Below are 22,571 nucleotides of genomic sequence, written 5' to 3'. Positions count from 1 at the left end.
GTTAATGTGGATTTGTATACAGTTGTTAGATATCTGATATGAGTTTAAATGTTTAATGTTTCAAAAATATTTTTAGTTTGTAATTATACTGTTATGTTTTATGAATATATTGCTGTTGTTGATTTTATACAATTATGGTTGATTTTTATACTGTTATTATTCGAAAGAGAGTATTTTTAACAGTGTAGTAATTAGTAATTACTGTCTAAGCTTTTGCATCAAATTACATTTTTACCCAACATATAGTCGCTCCCGGATAGCGGGCTATCATGTCTCGTCTGTTTTTTTTTTAAAAAAATTGAAATTAGTTGATAAAATGGTTCGCTTACACGAGTAAGGGTTTTTGCCTCATTGGCGCCTCACACACTCGTACACTCAGCATACACCACAACTAAACCCAGAGCCTCTTTGGCGATGATCTCCCGAGCTTTTCTCCGACTACATTCTCCGGCAACTATCTCCCTCATACGCACCCTTAATGGCGCCACCCATCTTTCTTCCTCCGCTGCTGGGCTAGCAGCAGCGCAAGCGCACAGCTACTCAGCCGCCGCATCAGTGGACTGTGCCGACGCTGACGCTCGCAATGCCGCTCGTCTTTCGACCGTAACTTGGTCACCTCAACTTCACAACTCAGTCAGCTTTATTGGGACTGTCGATTTCCCTGTTAAGAAATTTGCTTCCCAGGATGACCGTTTTGGTGTTTACACTTCTCTTCGTGTCAAAACTTCTCCTAATTCTGATTCTTCTTTTTGGTGAGACTTCTTTTTTTCTGCTTAATTGTTCTGTTGCTTTCATTTTTAGGGTTTTAATTTTCGGATTTTTTTATTTTTTTTATTTTAATTGTGAGTATTGGGTAATGGAATTTTAAACTGGAATAATCTCAATTTTGGGTTTTCATTTTTTGATTAATTTTTGTGATGGGGTTTGCATCATTTGTGGCAAATTCGGTTCGAAAGAAGTGATTGTTTGATGATTGGTTATTTGATATGATGTTGTTTCGCTGTTAATGCGAAAGGTAAAAGTTGTAGAATTGTGTATTGTGTACATTATGATTTTGGTTTAGGAGGATCGTTTGTTTTGGAAAGACTGATTCAATTTTGGGATTAGTTTGAGATGATTCGAATTTGGGATCAATGAGAGGTTTTAAATTGTCAGTAAAGTATCTTTACAAACTATATTGTTCTATTTTTGGATGAAATTTAGTCAGATAAACAGAAATTGAAAACTCACCTCCTAGACAAGAAATGTCAAATTGGACATCTGTCTTTGAAACGTCAGAGAATAGTGTAATCCATGCTTTTGACTGGTGGGAAAAGTATGTTTTAAAATTCACACACAAATAAGATATCATCAGTTAAAAAGACATTAACAGGTGATTGAAGACGTTCCTTTCCTTTCTATGGCTGATCAAGCTAGACTCTGTGCCTGACTAGGGAGCATCCTTTCACTTATTTGCTGATTGGCTTGCTGAATCGACCTAGTTTTTTCTTTCTATAAAATTCTTACCTCTTATACATGTGGAATTACTCCTTGGAACATGTTAGTGCTTGTTATCCTGTTGTAGACCAGTCACAACTCACAAGAGAAAGAAAAGCTTGTCACTTCTCACAGCTGAAGTTATGGTAGAAATGTAGGATTGTTAGGGATTCACATTAACCAAATTACTTTGTTCAGATATTTGTGCATGTGTTTCTGAAATGGGATTTCTTTATTTCAGCCTGTGAGAAATCTGAATCCATAGAATACTATGGCCCTCCTCTTTTTTGTTGACATGCTAACCTCCAGGAAATCCTTTGCATGCCACCTTGAGACCCTTTAAATGCCACCTAATCCTTTTTGATCGGTTGCATAAAATCCAGAAACGAATAAATGAAATCAGCTGAGCTTCGTGAATTTTCTATTACCTTTGAGGAAGAGTCTTAAGAAGCCTATAGCACGTTCATATTGGTGGGATGTAGAATTCTGACTTCATTTCCCTTAGAAAGAAGGATGATAGTTACATCCTTGGTCTGTTGCTAATAGATTATATAATACATTGTTGGAGATATGATAGCTTGTGAGTTCCTTCTCCTTCTGTTAATTATCTCTATTTTACATTCTTCCTCAATGTATTTGGTGATGAAATCTGTTTCTGCATATCATTTGCAGAAAGTTTTCAACTATATAATGTTCCATGTAATTACCAAAGGGTGTCAAATCCTTAAACTCACCTTTTGGTATTATCTATCTCATATACCTCTCTAAGCCCAAGCTGACAAGCGACAAAGGATGCTTATGTAATTAGCTTTGCCAATGCTGTGGATCTTTGTTACTACTTAGCTCATAGTTTTAAAAGGTGTGAGAGCTGCATCAAGGTGCAAAGAATCCTTGAAGTCGAGGTGCTAGGTGCAAGTCAAAGGCGCTCGTGTCTTGTACATTCGTCGCTTGGTCCCTTTCTTTAATTTTTTTTTTCTTTCCAATTTTTGGATCAAAATATCTGTAAACGAGGCTAAAGATTTAATAATGTTGAGTGATGTGGGAGCAAAGTGGATACTCATGATTAATTAATTAATAAATTGGCCTTTTTAATGTAATTATTTTACATATTAAGCTAAAGATGGGTATTTTTATGTTTGTCAAAAGTCTTAGATCTAGGCGTGAGTATGGAAGCTGCTTTGTACATTAATAGCTACTGGTTTGAGGAATTAATTACTGAAATGCCACTTTTGTTATATTGCAGAATAATGCCCAATGATTGGTACAACTTGGCAGAACTCTTCTACTTATCTACGTAGACCTAAATTTTGGTGGAAAGATTGTGAAAACGGGGTGAATTAATCATACAGCTAATCAGTAATCACTGTTCAGTTAGTTTTTCTAATAAATTGGGAATTAGATTAGACATAGGATTTTATTTTCAAATAAACTGATCAATAATTAGGTTTGCGTAGTTTTTGTCTTTAGTTATTTTAAGAATGTTCTAAAATCTTAAATTGTTCTATATTAAGGGCTTAAGTTGTATATTCTCTCATATAGGATGTTTTCAGATTAAGTTCAATCAAAATTACTTTGCTTGCCTTGCTAAACACATTCGTCCCTCTTGTTTAAAAGCTGGTGATTTATTTCTTTAACCTTTTGGTGTAAGTTAGATTGCTTAAGTGGGCGGCGTGGCCTTCAAACCTGATTAATTAATTGGTCCTTGTGTGTGTTTGATTCTTTTAACCTTATGCATCATTGAAGCCTTTAATTTTCCAATGTAAAGATCCACAATGCACTTCTACCATTTTAATTTTCTAGATGTGTTGATATAAGTTATGTAAAATTTTGTGTTGATAAACAAATTCATGGTGGTTGAATTGTATTTTCAACAATCTTCAAATGAGACATTCATTCTTAAATGACAATCAAATTCATTGTTTAGCCTTTTACAACGAGCCATAGAGGCATAGAGATTGATGAGCGTTGATATTATTCCTTTGTTCCATTTTAGACTTTCTCATTTGCCAATGCATAGCTTCAACCATTGGTATATCCAACTATGAATCTATGATTAAATACAATTTATAAAATGTTGAAATTATGATAATATAATTTGAGACTAATCTAACAAGATATCACTTTATTATATTTTCCCTTACATATCAATCACTAAAGATGGTCGCATAGAAATATGTGAATAGTGGCAAATGTCAAACTGTTGCGAATAAAATGGAACGGAGGAAGTATATGTTATAGCGTATTAAGCTAGCTTTACTTCAACCTTAACTTAACATTACCCAATGTGCTGTACTGTTTAAAATACATCTAGGCCACATAATTTCTAGACTGATCCACTTTTAATACAGTTTTAGATATCAAAATATCAAATCCATTGTTTTCTGTACAGGATAACACTTGTGATGTGGGATGAGTTGGCTGAGAGAGCTTTGCTGCATTTGAAACAAAATGATTACATATACATATCTGGTGAACTGGGATCATATACAAAAGCAATTTCAGAAGGGAAAGAGAGTTTAAGATATAAGGTTTCTCTCTCTCTCTCTCTCTCTCTTTGCCTATTTGTTTTTTTTATTTGGATTGGTTTATTCAGATACAAGTGGACTAACCTTTCTTTTCCTTTGCAATAAATGTCGCAATTATTATTTAAAGGTAACTTAAAACCCCTTTATAGAAGGCCATGGCATGATCAAAGACCCTTTTCTTAGGTTTTGAATGTGCCTCTAGAAGGTTTTGGCATACAATATATAGGGGAAAGATCTTTGAAAAAAAGATATCTTAGGGGGAGATTCTTTGATTTGTTTTCATTCCTTTGGATGCTCCAGATTGCTTCATTTATATTCTATCATTTTATTATAGTGGTGCTAAATTGGGATTGCATGAGAAGGGTACTGAATGGAGATTGGTATGACACTTACTATCACTGGCAGTGTCACTAACTACAAGTGTTTGATGCGTAGGATGGTGTGGTAGAGGTGTGTGAACAGAGGCTGGGAATTAACTTGAGAGGAGGGAGAGTAAAGGCGTAAAGCAGTCTTTTAAAGCTATTTCTTTCTAAAATGAAATCTTCTGGAGCTTAAAAGATATAGATGCTTAAGTGTAGAAATTGACGCCAAATTGAATGATTTGACGAGTTTGTTCTCGATTTTTGTGGTATGTAACTATATTAGGATGATGTACAGGAAATGTTACAAAACGTAAATGACGGCTAGGGTAAGAGGCCGATATGCCTTGTCCTATATTATTTAGTGCGACATTGGTGAAGCTCATTTGGAAGTAATATGTTATCCAATGACGTTATGATGCGCCTTCCATTCACAAGGGCTCAAATTGTTACTGGGATGGGTTAGATCCACAGATATGTGGCCAGAAGTTCAAATTACATGTATGTGACATTTTCCATCACAGGTTCTTTATTCTGTTCATTTGCTTTTGCAGGTGACAGCAAAAGAATTAAATTATGTAAAGCTGGATGAACTTGGAAAATTGTCTCAAAGAGCTGCGGATCCAGAAAAAGAAACTGGTCAGGTTTCTGACTGTAGTCAGAAGGCTATATCTTGTGATTGATTCTCTCGTTGGCATTGTTGCATGAATTATAGCATTGTGATCTGGGTTTGGAAGGCATTTTCTGTTACTATGTTCCCAAGCTGAAAATTCACTGTTAACTGGAAAAGCATGATAAAATTACAAGATATTTGGGAGACTGGTGGGGCTTAAAATTTTATTTTATTTTATGTAATTTTATCTCTGGTGTTTATGTAGGATTAGGCGAATCTAGCTTGCAAAAGAAAAATAATCGGCTTCACTTGTGGCAATTATTGTTTGCCAATCCAAATGAGTGGTATGACAATCGGAAAAGTAAGAAGAATCCAAAGCAACCAGATTTCAAGCATAAGAGTACTGGTGAAGTACTCTGGTTCAGTGAACGTGATCCGCCATGGGTTAAAAAACAAGTAGATATACTCAACTCTAGACTTTCAGGAGGCCCAAATTATGGCGTGAGTTCCAAATATTCCCCATCCAGATCTTTGTCGGACGAGCTGTTTATGGTGCCAAACCCTACTGTAAGCAATTTGAATTGTCAATTATACAAGCGAACACAAAAAAAAAATGATATGTTAGACTAGCAATACAATTTATTTATTATTATTTTTTTTCTATAAGATGAAACGAACTTTACTTGACAGAATTAGTCTTAAGTCATGGTGGCAAACTTTCTTACATCTTAATTATTAGGCAATTTTAGAAGAAAAGATTGATTCACTAAATACAATTCGTAAGTGGTGATTCTCGTGGAATAAAGGATTTTATTTGCACTTTGGAGCTTATGTTCCTTAAAGGACACTCTGTATCACTTTCTAAGGCTCCAATGGAGGTTTTTTTGATGTGCTTGGCACTTTACTAGTCCTCAAAATGTGCTCTTTAATCTGAATACTCCATACATGCACTCTCTGAAAAGATGATAATTTCTTTGCATGAAGCATATAAGATCTTTTTTTTAATCTCTGACCCTCAAAATATATTTCCCAGCATTTATTATGGAATCAACAATAGCTGAATGGTTGTTATAAAAAATGATAAGGATTTAAAAGTGTTATTGCATTTCTAGCATCACAACATCATTTGAATGTACTAGTTCCCTATTTTTACTAGCATGTCCTCAATGATGTAATGTAATAGACTCTGGCTGATTTGTCTTTATGCAATAAAGTATGAAATTAAGAGAAAGATTGATGCTTTGATTGATATTACGAAGCCTTTCTTACATATTTACTCTAGCTTGAGGCTACAACTCTCCATGTTAGTGACTTTAGGTCAAAAGTCTCAATGAAAATTCACTCACAAAATGCCTATCTTTCTATTCTCTCTTTCTTTGTTTATGGACATTCCCTAGGTTGATTTCTAGATGCCTTGTCTTCTTGTGCACAGGGCCGCCACCTGCTACTCTGCTGCTTGTTGTGCTACTGTTGATGCTTGTTGCTCCTTTCCTCCTTGGTTGGTTGTTTTTTTTTTCTTTTCCTTCTGGTGTAGTTAGAACCTCTGGTGGGCTGTCATGATCTGTTACATCATTTTCCCCTTGAAGATTCACCTTGTCCCAAGGTGGAACCAAGGAATCATTAATGGCCACGACTTCTTCCTAGGTGGCTTAAAATGGCTGCAGCCCCTTCCATTCGATTAGGACTTCAGTTATGGCTGAACTCTCCTTCCTCCTATGCTTGACATCCATCACCTCTGCTGGTTGCACTTCTAGCTCTATGTCAACAATGAGCTGTTTATGGCCCTTTTTAATTGGGAGTTGGGACTCATGAAAGACTGGATGAAGCTTGCAAGTGTCTGGCAGATTTAGGGATAATCGCAATAGGTCTTTAATACCTGTCTGCAGCTTTTCAAAGGGTCTTTTGGCCAAGGTCTGCTGCTACGGCTGGATTTTTAGGTATACCTCATCTCCCACCTTAAAGGATTCTTCTTTTCTTTGTTTATCGACATTCCCCTTCATCTTTTGTTGCACTTTCAGCATCATCCTTAGTTCTTCCAACATGATATCTAAATCCCCTCCTATGCAACCGCTTCTCCAATTTATACTATTGTGTGTCCGGCTCCTACCTTGGTGACCCTTTGGCGGGTCCCTACCATACACCACCTTAAAGGGTGACATTTCCATTGAAGTGTGGGGCAAAGTGTTGTTTGAGAACTTTTCCCAAGAGAGCCACCCTACTAGAGCCCAGCTTCGTTTGAGAAGCATCTCACGTAAGCCTCAAGGGTCTTGTTGACAATCTTTGTTTGTCAATTTGAGCTCAAAACCTTGTTAGCAAAACAATTTCTTCCAAAAGATGCTCAGAATAATGTTGTCTCTATTTGATACAATAGATTAAGAAAATCCACGGAGTTGAACTATTTCCTTCATGAAGGATACTTGAGGCTTATAAAATGCGCATATTTGGATATGCAAACCACCACCTCTAGGATGGTATCTAGCCCCCCTTCGATGAAGTCAAGGGAAGTGTCTTCCTATACGGCTGTGGGGAATGGTGGAGTTTGCAACAAGCCAGCAGGGCATAATTGAGAGTGTTTGTGTTGTTGGCTGACCGCACAACCCCTTATATGCCTTCCTACATCCGTCCACATCCCTTGTCAAAACCCCTTTTCTCGCTAAGCTCAAATTAGTTTACACCTCTTACATCGGTCATCCACGCTGAAACGCCGAGATCTGTCTTTTTTCTTTACCAAAATACCAACATCGGCCAGAAAAAAGGGCTACTAGATTGGCAAATGATTATCACATCGAGCATCTCCTGATGCATTTCTCAATCTCATTCATTTATATTTGAGGGTAGCGTTACGACCTTACATTCACCGGATTGCTACCTTCTTTCAAGGCAATTTTATGCTCGTGGCCTCTGGGGGGTGGTAGGAGTTTCAAAAACCCCTTGGTGGGTGGTCTTAGACTTGACATAAAATCCTGGCTATTCTTCCTCCTTACTACCCTCCTCTTCAATTTACCTTGTACCTTGTTGAGTGTACGGAGCATAGCCCTTGAGTCTTATTCTAGAGTTGTAAGGTAGGATCACTTAGGAGGCTCCTGCTTTGAAATCTCATCGTATGAGTCTTCTAATTCATATCGATTGAACCCTCTGTTTCCTAGTTGTAAGGGTAAAAATTCCTCCACAATTTCCACTCCCCCATCTAGTTTCATCTTGACTTGCTTGCATACTCCTCTCCATAGATTGTCTCTCCATTCGCAAGAATTCTCCAAATTCGAAAGTGTCAATTAACATAGAGCCCCGTCGTTGTGGAATTAAAATTATAAGTTGCCCCCGTATCTATTATTACTACCACCATTGCGCGGGCGAAGCCTATCGCCGCTGTCAACTTCATGGTTTTCAAGGTCGAAAATTCAGTAACCGATCATAGTGAAACTTCCGCCTGGGCTGTTGTGGATAGCTACTCCATCGCTTCGTCCACCCCATTCACCGTTTCTTTACCCTCGTCATCCTCCACCAACAGAACACTCAATTGCCTTTTCTTACATTCATGCACAAGTCCCCACCACTCTCCACATCTAAAACAGAGACCTTTGGCTTTTGGGAGTCCTTGCTTGTAGGTCTTTCTCATGTTCACGAAGCCTGGGAATGTTTTTTGGGCCCACTTTTTTCGGTGTGAGTGTTGATGGTGTTGCTTGCCTAGAGAGATTCCAAGCCCAAACGCAGAAGTCTTAGGATTTGATTAAAGGCCCCCAACTTACTTGGCTCCATCATTACTTTTTTAATTTTCCCTACCTGATTACGTTACCTGTTATGAAGTGTCTGTGACTAGCTTCAGGCTATAAGGATCTAAGACCTGAATCCCTGCCTTAATCTCTTCCTTTAATCCGCCACCAACGTTGGAGTATATAGTGCGCGCACTACCCAACTTTTAATCGGTCTTCTCCCGTTCTCCCAGTAAAACAGCACAGGGCATCACCTTCCAGCGAAACCACCGGTGCTTCCATCTTCTCCTCCTCGTTAAGGTGGTAGAAGTTGAAGTATTTTTCACTTCTAAGTGTCCACGTGTCTGGGTCTTCTACTTAGGACAAGGGCATCTCAAGCTTACAATACTTCCAATGGCCACCCCCACCACCTCCGCTGGACCATTCTCGCCTTTCCACTTCCCTCTCATCGCTCTTTTACTTTGACCCTTGATTACTGTTTTCCCCCTTCAAGTATATTATAAGCAACTATCCTCGGTCTCCCTTGTCTCCTCCCAGTTGGAAGTTCTGTCTAAGCTTCTCTTGGTCCTTCCTTGCGACTGTCATCTTGGAATCTGAGATTATCTCAAAATCTGTCAATTTGCCCTTCCATTCTGATCACTGCCACATCCACAATTTCTTCTAGAGTTTTGAGCATCCTCGACTTCCCTGTGACACCCTGGTTGCTACCTCCCTACTAGTGACGTTCTCCTACTCCCTCAAGTCTAATATTCCATTCCTACAAGCTTATCCTCCAAGGAAGCCATTCGTTGAGTGGCTGAGGACTGAGGTCACCGTGATCTCTCTACTCTGATACCACTTGTAATAGACTCAAAGCTGGTTGATTTGTATGTATGAAATAAAGCAGGAAATTAAGAGAGAGTTGATTTGTATGTATGCAATATAGCAGGAAATTAAGAGTGATTGATATTTTAATTGATATTGTTAAGCCTTTCTTGCTAATTTAGTAGCTTGAGGCTACAATTCTCCAAGTTAGTGACTTTTGGTCACCAGTCTTAATGAAAATTCACTCACAATATGCATGTCTTCCTATTATCTCTCTCTCTCTCTCTCTCTCTCTCTCTTTCTCTCTATATACATTCCCCTAGGATGATTCTAGATGACTTGTCTTCTTGTGCATGGGTGGCGGCTGTCCTGCTGCCTGCTACTCTGCTGCTTGTTCCACCGTTGCTGCTTGTTGGTCCCCCCTCCTTGGTTGGCTTTTGTCTTTATCTTTGAGTGTAGGTCAGGACTACTGGTGGGGCTGTCATGGTCTGTTACGAGTAAATTGTACTTTCTCCATTTCTTTAATATTGCAACATGGGAAACATATTTGATGGGGCTGGTAAGAGACCGAAGTGCCTGGTCATATTTTATTTAGTGCAACAGTGGTGGTGTTCATTAGGATGTGATATGTGTTCGCACAACATGACTTTTACCCACAAAATTCAACTGAGGTGTTGGATGCAAGGATTATGCCCAGTGGTTCAAATCACACATATTTGTGAGCTTTATTCACAGGGTTGTTAACCTGTTCTAATTGTTTTTGCAGATGACTGAAGAAGAATTAGATGATGCTGAGCCAGTTGAATCTGGGAAAAACTTTCAAAAAGGTGTAAATTCAGATAAAGAAACTGGTAAGGTTCCTTATTTTAGTTAGGTGACTGTTTCAGTCATTGATTCTCTCATTGACATTGTGATGAACCTATGTACATGGCTCAGATGGCTGAATTTATAGAAAATATTTTGAAATTAATTATATATAGTGCTTGAAATTGTATAAATTTGGCCTTATTAATTTGCATATGTAATTTGGAATTCAGTAATATTGTTAGTCTAATTTGGGATATGGCTTCCATGCATACCTCAGCCTGATGTTTCAACTCATTGATACATTGTTGCAAGCATTTGTTAATCTTATGGATGGTAGGCTTTGTAGCCTAGCTTGTTTTTACTTAATAATTGTGGTCTGGGGCTTGGAATGAATTGTCTAATCCTGGACTTCCTATCAATTTATGTTAAATGGAAAATCATGACAAGTTTTTTGAGAAGAAGGGTACATTAACCTCTTTCTTTTAGGTGATTTTATAGGTGAAGGTAAATCTAGCTCGCAAAAGAAAAATGACCGGCTTCACTTGTGGAAAAAATTCTTTGCCAATCCAGATGAGTGGTATGATAATCGGAAAAGTAAGATGAATCCAAAGCAACCAGATTTCAAGCATAAGAGTTCTGGTGAAGCGCTCTGGTTCAGTGAACGTGATCCTCTATGGGTTAAAGAACAAGTTGAAATACTTGGCTCTAGACATGTAGGAGGAGCAAATAGTGAAGCGATATCCAAATCTTCCTCAGCCAAATTGGTGTCTGGTGAGCCATTGGAGGAGCTAAACCTTAATGTAAGCAATGAAGATTGTCAATGAAACACAAGATTTATCTCTTAGATTAGCAATTTCAAGAATTTTATCATGGATGAAATGGAACTTTAGTAACTTGAAAGGTATGACAATGGAAATGTAGTCCAAATAATGGCTGTCATTTTCATATAATCAATTACCCAACTTTAGTATGAATCATACTCCAAAGAAAAGATTGATTCACTTTTAAATCCTCAAGATGCTCTTTGATTTGAATGCTGCATACAAGTTGTTTAGCTAGACCAATGCTGTGTCACTTTTTTTCTGTTGTTTGTTTTAGGTTGTTTGTTGGAAATACTTTTGCTTGTTAGGAGAGAGAACCTTTTCGTTTGTTATTGTGACGTACATTGCTTGGCATGATCTCTTTCTTACTTTAGGTTACATGTAGATATTTTTGTTTCATGGTGTATGATCTATGACCTTTACTGATGATATTGTACAAGAAGGGCACTGATTTAAAATTTGTATTAGAGACTTGTTATTGGTTTGATGTGTGAAAAGGTGCAATAGAGGAGGGGTGGGCTGATGAGACAAAGGAAACTAACTTTAGAAAGACTAGGGGGGAGGGTTTGCTTATTGGAATATAGCTGAAGCACACCTTATAATATCTGCAAATATAGCAATCCTCTGGAGCTCTTTATTTAATAAATTGTTGATTTTGATTCTGAAGCTGACATCAATATAAAAATTTGATTATGAACAATAGTTGTTCCGAGCGTTTATGGTCTATAACTCTCCGAGGCTAAAAAGGGCAAGAGAAGATGTTGCAAAAAGTGTAGTATGAAGTCTAAGAGGTTGATGTGCCTGGTCATACTTTATTCTAGTGTGACAACTGACAACGGTGAAGCTCATTAGGATGTGATATGTGTTTCAACAATATGACTATCACCCTCTAATTGCAACTGATATGGGTTGGATCCACAGATTTGTTATTATGCATATTTGTCGTACTCAATCACAGGGTCATTAATCTGCTCAATTGGTTTCTGCAGGTGACAGCGAAGGAATTTACTTTAGATGAACCTGGTAAAAACTTCCAGAGAGTTGAAATTTCAGGATCAGAAACTCGTAAGTTACCAATTACTAGTTAGGAGATGATTTCTGGTTTTTGGCTATCTCATTGATTTTCCGACAAGCCTATGTAATTTTGTCGCTTTTAGAATATACTTGGAGTCTTGAAGCTGTATATAACAATTAGTACCTAAAATTTTGTAAATGTTGCCATAATATGCAGCAGTAGCAGAAGTAAAAAAACTGCATATGTTGATTAATATTGTTAGTTTTTTTGTTGCTGCCATGCATACCTCAGCTCTATTTTTGAATATGTTGATAAAATGTTGCAATATTTCATGCATTTTACTTGGTCATCATAATTTGGGGATTACAAGTCATTATCTAATCTCGCACTCCCGTTTTGTGCTAATTAGTGAGGCTTATCGTTTTTTTTTGGGTGGTTTTATAGGTGAGGGTAAATCTAGCTTGCAAAAGAAAAGTGACAGGCTTCACTTGTGGAAAAAACTCTTTGCCAATCCAGATGAATGGTATGACAATCGAAAAAGTAAGAAGAATCCAAAGCAACCAGATTTCAAGCATAAGAGTTCTGGTGAAGCACTCTGGTTCAGTGAACGTGATCCTCTATGGGTTAAAGAACAAGTTGAATTACTTGGCTCTGGACTTTTAGGAGCAGCAAATAATGAAGCGACATCCAAATCTTGCCCAACTAAATGGGTGTCTGGTGAGCTGTTGGAGGAGCTAAACCCTAATGTAAGCAATGAAGATTGTCAATGATACAAGTGAAAAACTAGATTTATCTCTTTGGTTAGCAATTTCAAGTGATGTTTATTATGGATGATATGGAACTTTAGTAACTTGACAGGTATGACAACAGAAACATAGTCCAAAATCATGGCTGTTAATATCATATAATTAATTATTGATTTTTAGTTTGAGTAATTTTCCAAAGAAAGATTGATGCACATTTATATCCTCAAGGTGCTCTTTGATTTAATGCTGCATACGACTTGTTTAGCCAGACGAAAGTTGTGTTTCTTTTTTGCCTATTGTTTGTTGGAAAAACTTTTGTTTGTTAGGAGAGAGCCGTTTCGATTGTTATTTTGATGTACATTACTTGTCATGATCTCTATTCTCTTGCTTACTTTAGGTTTTCTATAGATATTTTTATTTCAAGGTACGATACATGATCCTTGCTGACATGATATTCTATGAGAAGGGCACTGATTGAAAATTGGTATTAGAGACTTGATATTGGTTTGATGTGTAAAAAGGTGCAATATAGGTGGTATGGGCTGATGAGACAAAGGCAACTAACTTTAAAGGGACTGAGGTCTGAGGGGGAGGGGAAGCTTTTTGGTATTAACTCAAGTACACCTTACTATCTACAAATGAAGCAATCCTCTTGAGTTCTTAATTTAATAGATATTGGTGTTTTTAGTGCTGAAGCTGAATCAATCTTTAATTTTGGTGAATACTTTTTTTTCTGAGTGTTTCTGGTCTAGCACTTTGAGGTAGACGTGCAAGAGAAGATGTTGCAAAACCTGTAGGATGCAAGGGTAAGAGGCCGATGTGCCTAGTCATATGTTATTCTAGTGTGACAATGGTGAAGCTCATTAGGATGTGATATGTTTCAACAATGTGCCTTTCACCCACTAATTGCAACTGATATGGGTTTTGTTTGATCCACAGATTTAGAATTATACACATTTCGTATTCAATCACAAGATCATTAATCTGTTCAAATGGTTTCTGCAGGTGACGGCTGAGGAATTGACTTTAGATGAACCTGGGGAAACTTTCCAGAGTGTTGAAAATTCAGGATCAGAAACTCGTAAGTTATACATATAACTAGCTAGGAAACGATTTCTGGTGTTTGATTATCTCGGTTTTGAAACAAGCCTATGTACATTGTCTTACTTTTAGAATATAGTATTATTGGAGATTTATATAATAATCAGTGTTTTAAATTGCATAAATCTTGTCATAATTAAGTAGAAGGTAAAACTGTAATAAGGCTGCATATGTAGATTTGAAATTCGCAATTTTGTTAGTAGATTTGGCTGCCATGCATACCTCAGCTTAATATTTCTGTACATGCATTTTACTTGGTCATCATGATCCTAGGGTTTGGAACTCATTGTCTGATCCCAGACTCCTATTTTGTGCAAATCAGTGAGGTTTATCCGTTTTTTATTTTTTGGTGGTTTTATAGGTGAAAGTAAATCTAGCGCGCAAAAGAAACTGCGTAAGAAATTCTTTGCTTATCCTGATGAATGGTATGACAATCGGAAAAGTAAGAAGAATCCAAAGCAACCAGATTTCAAGCACAAGACTTCTGGTGAAGCGTTATGGCTCAGTGGTTGTGATTCTCCCTGGGTTAAAAAACAAATTAAAATACTTGATTCTGGAATATCAAGAGAACCAATTAACGGTTAGGAAGCTTTTTGTAGGTATAAACAATGACGGCTAATTATTATAGGATGTATTGTGTCAAAAAAAAAAAAAAAATTAAATAAATTATAGGATGTAATGGATTTCTATCAACTTGGACGCAGGAACATTAGATCATAATTAAAATTAAGCTGTATATCTCTTTTTTATTTTTATTTTAAATTTTTAATTCTTATTTTTATTGCTACTAACACTCAAATTTATTTAAAGTACATGGCATTGTAGCAGAAGCTTAAGGAGAAAGGTGAAAGTTTATGCTTGCACCTCTAGGTATGGATTCTGCGGTAAAATGACTACCAGCAGTTATGTTTTGGTAAACACCCCCCCCCCCTTTTTCCCAAAACAATGAGTTAAATTTTTTTTTTTTTTTAAATTAGTTTAGAGCTCATACCATGTACGGTTAGTAATAAAACTCAAGTTATTATTACCCTGACAATACTTGTAATTGTTAGGGTGTATATACCTATGCGTTTAATAAAAATGTCACTAAATGTTTATTCACCATAGAACTTTTCAAATTCACCATATAATTCTGAGTTTAACAAAAATGTCACCAAATGCTCTTAATGATCAACGGTGGTTAACTCCGCTAGTCATTGAGAATGCAATATTGTTATATATTTGTTGGTACATAGCGTAGCATATTTGTAATATTTTACAATTAATATTAATACCATTGAGATGTGAAATGAATCATTGATAGTAAAATATCACAATAAATTATTGTAATGGTACTATATATTGTTACAATGGTGTACTTTTGAGGTTAATATATATATCATTAGGTTGTGGAATCGTGTCATCGATAGTGTAATGGTATAATAATTAGTTGTAAATCTTGTAATGGTACTAAATTGATTATAATGGTACAATTAAAACCTGAAAATTAAAGTGATAATATGTGGTCCCGTCACCTTTAAAGTAATAATGTTTTCGGATTTTTTACCATATACCACTGAGTTAATGCGTAATTCACCATATACCACACGAAACTTTCTAATACACCAAATACCACTCAGTTAATGTACAGTAACACAAAATACCTTTTTTGGTAACTGTCGTTAGTCTGCCGTTTGGGGTAATTTACTAATTCACCATATACCATTATTTTATAAGTTATTTCACCATATACCATTTGTTTAAAGTTATTTCACAATATACCTATAATTTTACAAAGGATTGTGTTTTAAAAAAAAAAACTAGTCGTTGAACAGTTATAACGGCTAGTTTGTGTATATAAATGTAGTACTTTAGTGATTCACGTACCAAGTCACAATTCTAAAAGCATTTGCAAAGATGTCCACACACTCGATATCATCATCGTCGTCGTCATCTTTCGGTTCTTCGTACGTAAGAGTGTCAAACAAAGCTTGTTCTTGTGGTAGGAAGTTTGTAATAAGGAGCTCTGATTCGGCAAAAGATCCACAAAGGTTGTATTATAAGTGTGATGTATGTTAGACATTCAGGTGGTGCATGGGTAATGTGGAGAAAAATGTCCCGTCGGGTTATGAAATTCAAATCAGGGGAGGGATAGACACGCATGGATGTGAGATCTTGTTGAAGCAAGAGTTGAAGGAGCTTTAAGAGAAGAATAGCAAAGCAGCAAAAGATAGTAAATGCAGCAATAAAAATAGGAGTAATTATGTTTATGGTTATTGTATTTGTAGCCTTGAAATGATTAATGTAAACAAAATCCCTGCGTTCAAGTCTTTGGTTGTAAATGACCCTGAGACCATGCTTGCATAGTATTCCTGATCCTTGCCATTTCCCACACCCACAGGTAATATTCCCAAGTGTGACAGAGAACTTGACATGGCCATCCATGACTTCAAATTCTTCACCACCAGAACTTAGGCTCATCACTCCTTGGTTCCAAAACCCCTTTAGCATACTCTGTCAGCTCATTAGGTTTCATATCAATTGATTAATCAAACCTAGAACCTATGTAAAATTACCCTAAAGTACTACATTTATATACACAAACTAGCCGTTATAATTGTTCAACGGCTAGTTTTTTTTTTAAACACTTTGTAAAATTATGGGTATATTGTGAAATAACTTTAAACAAATGGTATATGGTGAAATAACTTATAAAATAATGGTATATGGTGAATTAGTAAATTACCTCAAACGGCTGACTAACGACAGTTACCAAAAAAAGGCATTTTGTGTTAATGTACATTAACTAAGTGGTATTTGGTGTATTAGAAAGTTTCGTGTGGTATATGGTAAATTATGCATTAACTCAGTGGTATATGGTGAAAAATCCCTAATATTTTTTGATAGCTCCACATTCCTCTTTTAATAGCATGTGCTCCCTCCGTCCCTTTATTTTTGCCTAATTGTCATTTTATTTTTGCCTAATTGTCATTTTTGGGGTCAAACTTTGAAATCTTTGACCATAAATTACGGTTAATCTATCATGAGTGGTCTTGTTAGAGTCGTCTCATTGTATAATTTATTAACATCACATTTTTATAATTTATGCGTGTGTAGAAATAAAGATATAGACGTTTTAATACGCGTCTTAAAGACCGTACACAGTCAAAACGGACTAAAAAATAGGAAAAGAGGGAGTAGTAAGTTATTATTATGCCCTTGTTATGTACCATTAAATACATAACAATACTCACTCTAAACTCCTCATAAATTGATTGATACACTTGTTGATGGTGACTTGGTGAGTGACTCGTACGTGATAACATGAGAAAGTAATAAAGCCATTGATTAGTGCCAAAGTCACACCATTGTAACGATATTTAGTACCATTACAACAATTTATAGTATTATTCCACTGTAAATATGACATTTCATATCTCAATGATATCAATGTTATACCTATCACGCTTAGCCAGATAGTTGAAAACTCACCAATAAAAAACAACTTTCTCTTATCCAATGGACCTACCCAAAAGGAGAGAGAAAAAAAAAAGATTCTTATTGGGTTTCATAAATTAAACTATTCCTAGTCTTCCCACCAAATTGACTACATTCACCCGTCATATCCCCCCACTCACTCTTGTTTCTCTCCAGCAAACTCAACTCACGTCCACACTTATGGCCGTGACCGATCTTTTTGCCGGCGAGATCGCCACCGAACTCCTTAAACACCTCCTCGCAATCGCCCGTAAATCCGCCCTTTGTAGAGCTAGTGCAGAGGAGCTCAGCAACCACATCAATAGCCTCCTTCCCATCATCCAAGAAATCAAGTACTCTGGCGTCGAGTTAATTCAGGCTCGACAGAGTCAGCTCGATCAATTCTCCGTATTGCTTCAACAAGGCTTGGAGCTCTCGAACAAGGTGCTAAACTCGAACCGATGGAATGTGTACAAGAATTTGCAGCTAGCTAGGAAGATGGAGAAACTTGAGAAGAAGGTATCAAGATTTGTGCACGGTCCTATGCAGGCTCATATTCTTGCTGATGTTCATCATCTTAGGTTCGACTCGGCCGAGCGGTTTGATCGGATTGATGGGTCGACTAGACAGATTGAGAGGCAACTTGGGTCGTTGAGGATTGGAGGTGTTGGTGGTGGGTGGGTGGAGGAGGAGATTAGGAGAGTGGAGGGATTAGAAGGGGGTTTGAGGGTAGTTTGGGGAATTTGGGGGTGAGTTTTGAAGTGGGTGTTAGGAAAGTTAGGGAGATTTTATTGGAAAAAAGTGATGGTGTTGTTGGGATTTGTGGGATTGGTGGGAGTGGTAAAACTACCCTTGTTAAACAACTTTGTAGGGATGATCAACTTAAATGTAAGTTATTTAATATTCAAGTGTCATTGCCTCGTGATCTGTCTAAGTATTGTACTTTTAATATTCAATTATATGATACGAATCATTCCAACAAATATGATAAAATGATACTGATTTTTTTTCATCCGAAATAGTGCTAGCTGCTATGTATTATGGAGTACTCTTTTTTTTTTTTTTTTTTTTTTGCTTAAGAAATTCTGGTTAATTTGTTACTAGTATTGAATTCAAAGAAGAGAGTGTGTTACTCAAAATTATGGAGGTTATAACTTTCTAATTTCAGTAAATAAGTAGACTTTGGCTAAATTTAGTTTGTATTTTGGTGTTATTGCCTCTGACTTTGTCTGAATCAAAATCTTGCAGCTTACTTTAATGACCGGATATTGAACTTGACAGTATCTCAATCTCCTAATGTGGAGGAAATGAGATTAAGGGTATGGCAATTTTTGTCGGAAACAGAGTGTATGGATACCAGTTCTGAGGCTTCTCAATGGAACCTCCAATCTGAATCAATATTTGGAGCTCGTGCTCTCGTGGTTTTGGATGATGTTTGGTCACTGTCAGTGCTGGAACAGCTTATTTTTCGAGTGCCCGGGTGCAAAACCCTTGTGGTTTCCAGGTCGAAGTTTCCAACTGTTGCTAACCAGACGTATGAGGTTGAACTGTTGAACCATACTGAAGCTATGGCTTTGTTTTGTCACTCTGCTTTAGGGCAGAATTCTGTTCCTGTTAGTGCTGATGAACGATTGGTCGAGCAGGTATTGCTTCAGTAGTTGTTTAGAAGCTTTGTGATCTGTTAGTCTTCAATTTCGCTGCTCTTTACATTATGCTGAAGTTGGTTTGTATTTAGCTTGTCAGTGAATGTAAGGGGCTGCCTTTGGCTCTTAAAGTCATTGGAGCTTCATTGCGAGGGCAACCACAAATGTTCTGGATAAGTGCAAAGAACAGGCTTTCGCGAGGTGAGCCAATTGGTGAATCTCATGAGGTTAATTTGCTAAAGCGGATGGAAACAAGTATATCTTACTTGCCAGAAAAGGTCAGGGAATGTTTCCTGGACTTGGCTTGCTTCCCTGAGGACAAGAAGATTCCCCTAGATGTTTTGATTAACATGTGGGTCGAGATTCATGACATTGATGAAGAAGAGGCTTTTGCTATTCTTATTGAGTTATCAGAGAAGAATCTTCTTACCATAGTGAAAGATGCAAGGTAATTTTCAAGCCAGGAAATCATTTTGAAAGAGTTATGTAACCTTATGTTCTATATGATCATTTGCATAAATTTTGACTGATCACATTCAATTTGTTCAATTGACAGGGCTGGAGATCTGTATAGTAGTTATTATACCATCTTTGTAATGCAGCATGATGTATTGAGAGACCTAGCCTTGCATTTAAGCAATACTGGGAATATAAATCAGCGAAAGCGGATGCTTATGCCACGAAGAGAAGCAAGTCTTCCAAAAGAATGGGAGAGGAACGCAGATCAGCCATTCAATGCCCAGATTGTTTCGCTGCATACAGGTATAACCAACAATTCTCGTTGCAGCATTTGCTGCATAAGTGGCAGATTTCACCATCCTAATATGCTTACAATTGTTTTGATGGTTTACTTTATGCTCCTAATACTTCTGTGATTATGCTATATATTTCAATCTACAGGAGAAATGAAAGAAATGGATTGGTTTGCCATGGATTTCCCTAAAGTTGAAGTGCTTGTACTGAACTTCACCTCAAGCGAATATTTTCTTCCACCCTTCATAAACAACATGCCAAGGCTAAGGGCATTGATCTTAATCAACAGCAGCACATCACATGCAGTCCTTCTCAACCTATCAGTATTTGCTAATATGCCGAATTTGAGGAGCTTTTGGCTTGAAAAGATTTCAGTTCCTCACTTGCCCAAGAGTACCATACCATTGGTGAAATTGCGGAAGATGTCACTAGTCTTATCCAAAATTGACAATAGTTTTGACCAATCTGTCATGGATATGCCAAGGTTATTCCCACATCTCTCAGAACTCACTATAGATCATTGTATAGACCTGGTGAAGCTGCCTGTAAGCATATGCTGGCTTCGTTCACTAGTGACTCTGAGCATCACTAATTGTCACAGCCTAAAAGAGCTACCTTCTGATTTGGGTATGTTGGATTCACTACAAATCCTGAGAGCCTATGCTTGCCCCAATCTAAAAACTCTGCCTCCTGGGATATGCCAGCTTGTTTGGTTAAAATACCTTGACATCTCTCAATGTGTCAATTTGGTATGTCTCTCAGAAAACTTTGGTAGACTGATGAGTCTGGAGAAGGTTGACATGCGCGAGTGTTCCTATATAAAGAAGCTGCCAAAGTCTGCAGTATCTTTGCACTCATTGCGACATGTTATATGTGATGAAGAGATTTCATGGAGGTGGAAGGAGTTGAAAATTGCTCATCCAGGACTCAGGGTTCAGGTTGTCGAGGAATGTTTTGATCTAGATTGGTTAACAGACTGAAACTATTTGTTCAGTCGAGGAATGTTTTGATCTAGATTGGCTAACAGACTGAGTTGTATACAACTATTTTGTGTTCAATCGAGGAATGTTTTGATCTAGATTGGTTAACAAACTAAGTTGTATACAACTATTTGTTTCGAGGGATGTTTTGATCTAGATTGGTTAACAGACTGAGTTGTATACAACTTTTTGTTCAGTCAAGGTGTGTTTTGATCTAGCTCACACGGGAAAGGATCAAATGCTATGTTCGGCACAACACACTATGGAGAGATAGAACAGTTATAGGATGGAAGGGATGGTATGTGATCCCCTCATCGTGTTGTGCTCGATAGTGCACAGGGTGGTAGAGGATCCCATCCCACCTTATGCCGGGCAGTAAAGTGACATTATTTTTGTATATAAGTGATTATATCTAATTTTAGTCTAATATGATGTATAAAGCGGTATGATTGGTAGCTATTTAGTATAGATTAGGATGTATAAACTGCTACTAAAAAACAATGCAAGTGTAGATTACTCTATGAAAATGTTCTATATTCAAAGATGAGTTACTGCTACTCCCTCTGCTTTGAATAGAAGGCAGTAGTCTTCTATTAATATTCAGGTAAATAATTTGAAAATCTGAATTGGTTGCTGAAATAGATTACTTCGTATATGATAATGTTGAATACAGAACTAACAATGAACTATGAATTATGTTTATATTGCCGTTTCTTTAATTTATTAAACTTTATTTTTTTAACAATTATCAATGTAAAATTCTAATCAGTCATACGTAAAGGATTACTGTTTATAAAATAAAAATGTAAATTACTTGAATAAACAAAGGTAATACGAAGTATGAATTAAACCAACTGCACTACTCCACACTTCGTAACTTCGTAACTTAGTAATCCGTTACGAAGTGTGGAGTATTTTTTTTTTATCATTAATTCATTATTAATCCGTTACTCTCTCTGCTTAGTATTTTTTTTAACTTCGTAACTTAGTACTCCCTCTGCTTAGTATTTTTTTTTATCATTCATTCATTATTAATCCTTTACCAGTTTTTTATCATTAATACTAAGAGATAAGGCAATGTGTCCTAATCAGAAAGTAGAGTATGAATTGAATTTGGTCTTCCCAAATACTTATAACGTGTTGAAAATATTAAATGAATAATTAGAGGCTGCTAAAAATTACAAAAAGACATTTTAAAGACTTGGAAGCTTCTTAGAAAATTGTGCACATAAAGAAGCATTAAGTTCACATCAAGTCTCTTTGTCCAAAAACACATCAAGTCTTTTCGCATGTCGACTAATAAAGCAAAGTGATTGCACAACATATTATACGTGGTGCAACTATTTTTAGCCCTCATTGTCTCAGTGGACTGCGGGCCCAGCCAACATATCATATCATTCATGCTTATTTAAAAAAATTGGTTAGAGCCACGTATAAACATTAAATACATTCTTGAAAATTGTATAAAATTAAAAATTTATGATAAAAATACGCGTAAATTAGTATAATTAGTGTTTATATTTTTATGATTTCTTAAATTTATACAATTCTATAGTGTGTATTTAATGCTTATATATAGTCTTAAGGGCTAGGGATGACAATATTAAATTAATATCCGCTAACTCAATCCACCCGCTTAAAATAAATAGACGAAAATCCGAAATATATGGATGAAAAGCGGGTGACGGATGGAGAGGATGACGGATCGGATAGGATGTGGATGAAGATTTTTTCACCCGCTAACCATCCACCCACCCGTTTA

At 36.7% G+C, this 22,571-nt stretch overlaps 2 protein-coding genes across 4 annotated transcripts; both read left to right on the top strand.

Annotated features, from left to right (window-relative positions):
* The first annotated feature begins 310 nt into the window (after positions 1-310).
* Positions 311-14,752, top strand: LOC110686427 (protein OSB3, chloroplastic/mitochondrial-like). Of its 3 annotated transcripts, none has more exons than XM_021863042.1 (10): positions 311-752; positions 3,866-4,004; positions 4,915-4,999; positions 5,245-5,540; positions 10,254-10,338; positions 10,781-11,094; positions 12,105-12,180; positions 12,575-12,876; positions 13,882-13,957; positions 14,339-14,752. In XM_021863042.1, exons 1-10 carry the CDS (start codon positions 415-417, stop codon positions 14,560-14,562), a joined length of 1,935 nt encoding a protein of 644 aa, XP_021718734.1. In that variant the 5' UTR covers positions 311-414; the 3' UTR covers positions 14,563-14,752. The 3 variants fall into 3 exon arrangements, with proteins under 3 accessions (XP_021718734.1, XP_021718735.1, XP_021718732.1); XM_021863043.1 differs by having other exon boundaries at positions 5,239-5,540; positions 10,793-11,094; XM_021863040.1 differs by having other exon boundaries at positions 312-752; positions 5,239-5,540.
* Positions 14,753-17,273: 2,521 nt separating this feature from the next.
* LOC110686426 (probable disease resistance protein At4g33300) lies at positions 17,274-21,368 on the top strand. Its single transcript, XM_021863039.1, is given in 6 exon segments — positions 17,274-18,151; positions 18,154-18,321; positions 18,682-19,076; positions 19,169-19,524; positions 19,633-19,838; positions 19,977-21,368. Coding segments are annotated over 6 exon segments (2,475 nt in total). The 5' UTR covers positions 17,274-17,634; the 3' UTR covers positions 20,810-21,368.
* The last annotated feature ends 1,203 nt before the right edge of the window (positions 21,369-22,571 follow it).

Source organism: Chenopodium quinoa, unplaced genomic scaffold (genome assembly GCF_001683475.1).
Source record: "Chenopodium quinoa cultivar QQ74 unplaced genomic scaffold, ASM168347v1, whole genome shotgun sequence".
Lineage (NCBI taxonomy): Eukaryota > Viridiplantae > Streptophyta > Magnoliopsida > Caryophyllales > Amaranthaceae > Chenopodium > Chenopodium quinoa.
The sequence above is the reverse complement of the archived record's forward strand: the minus strand, read 5'-3'. Positions and strand labels throughout refer to the sequence as shown.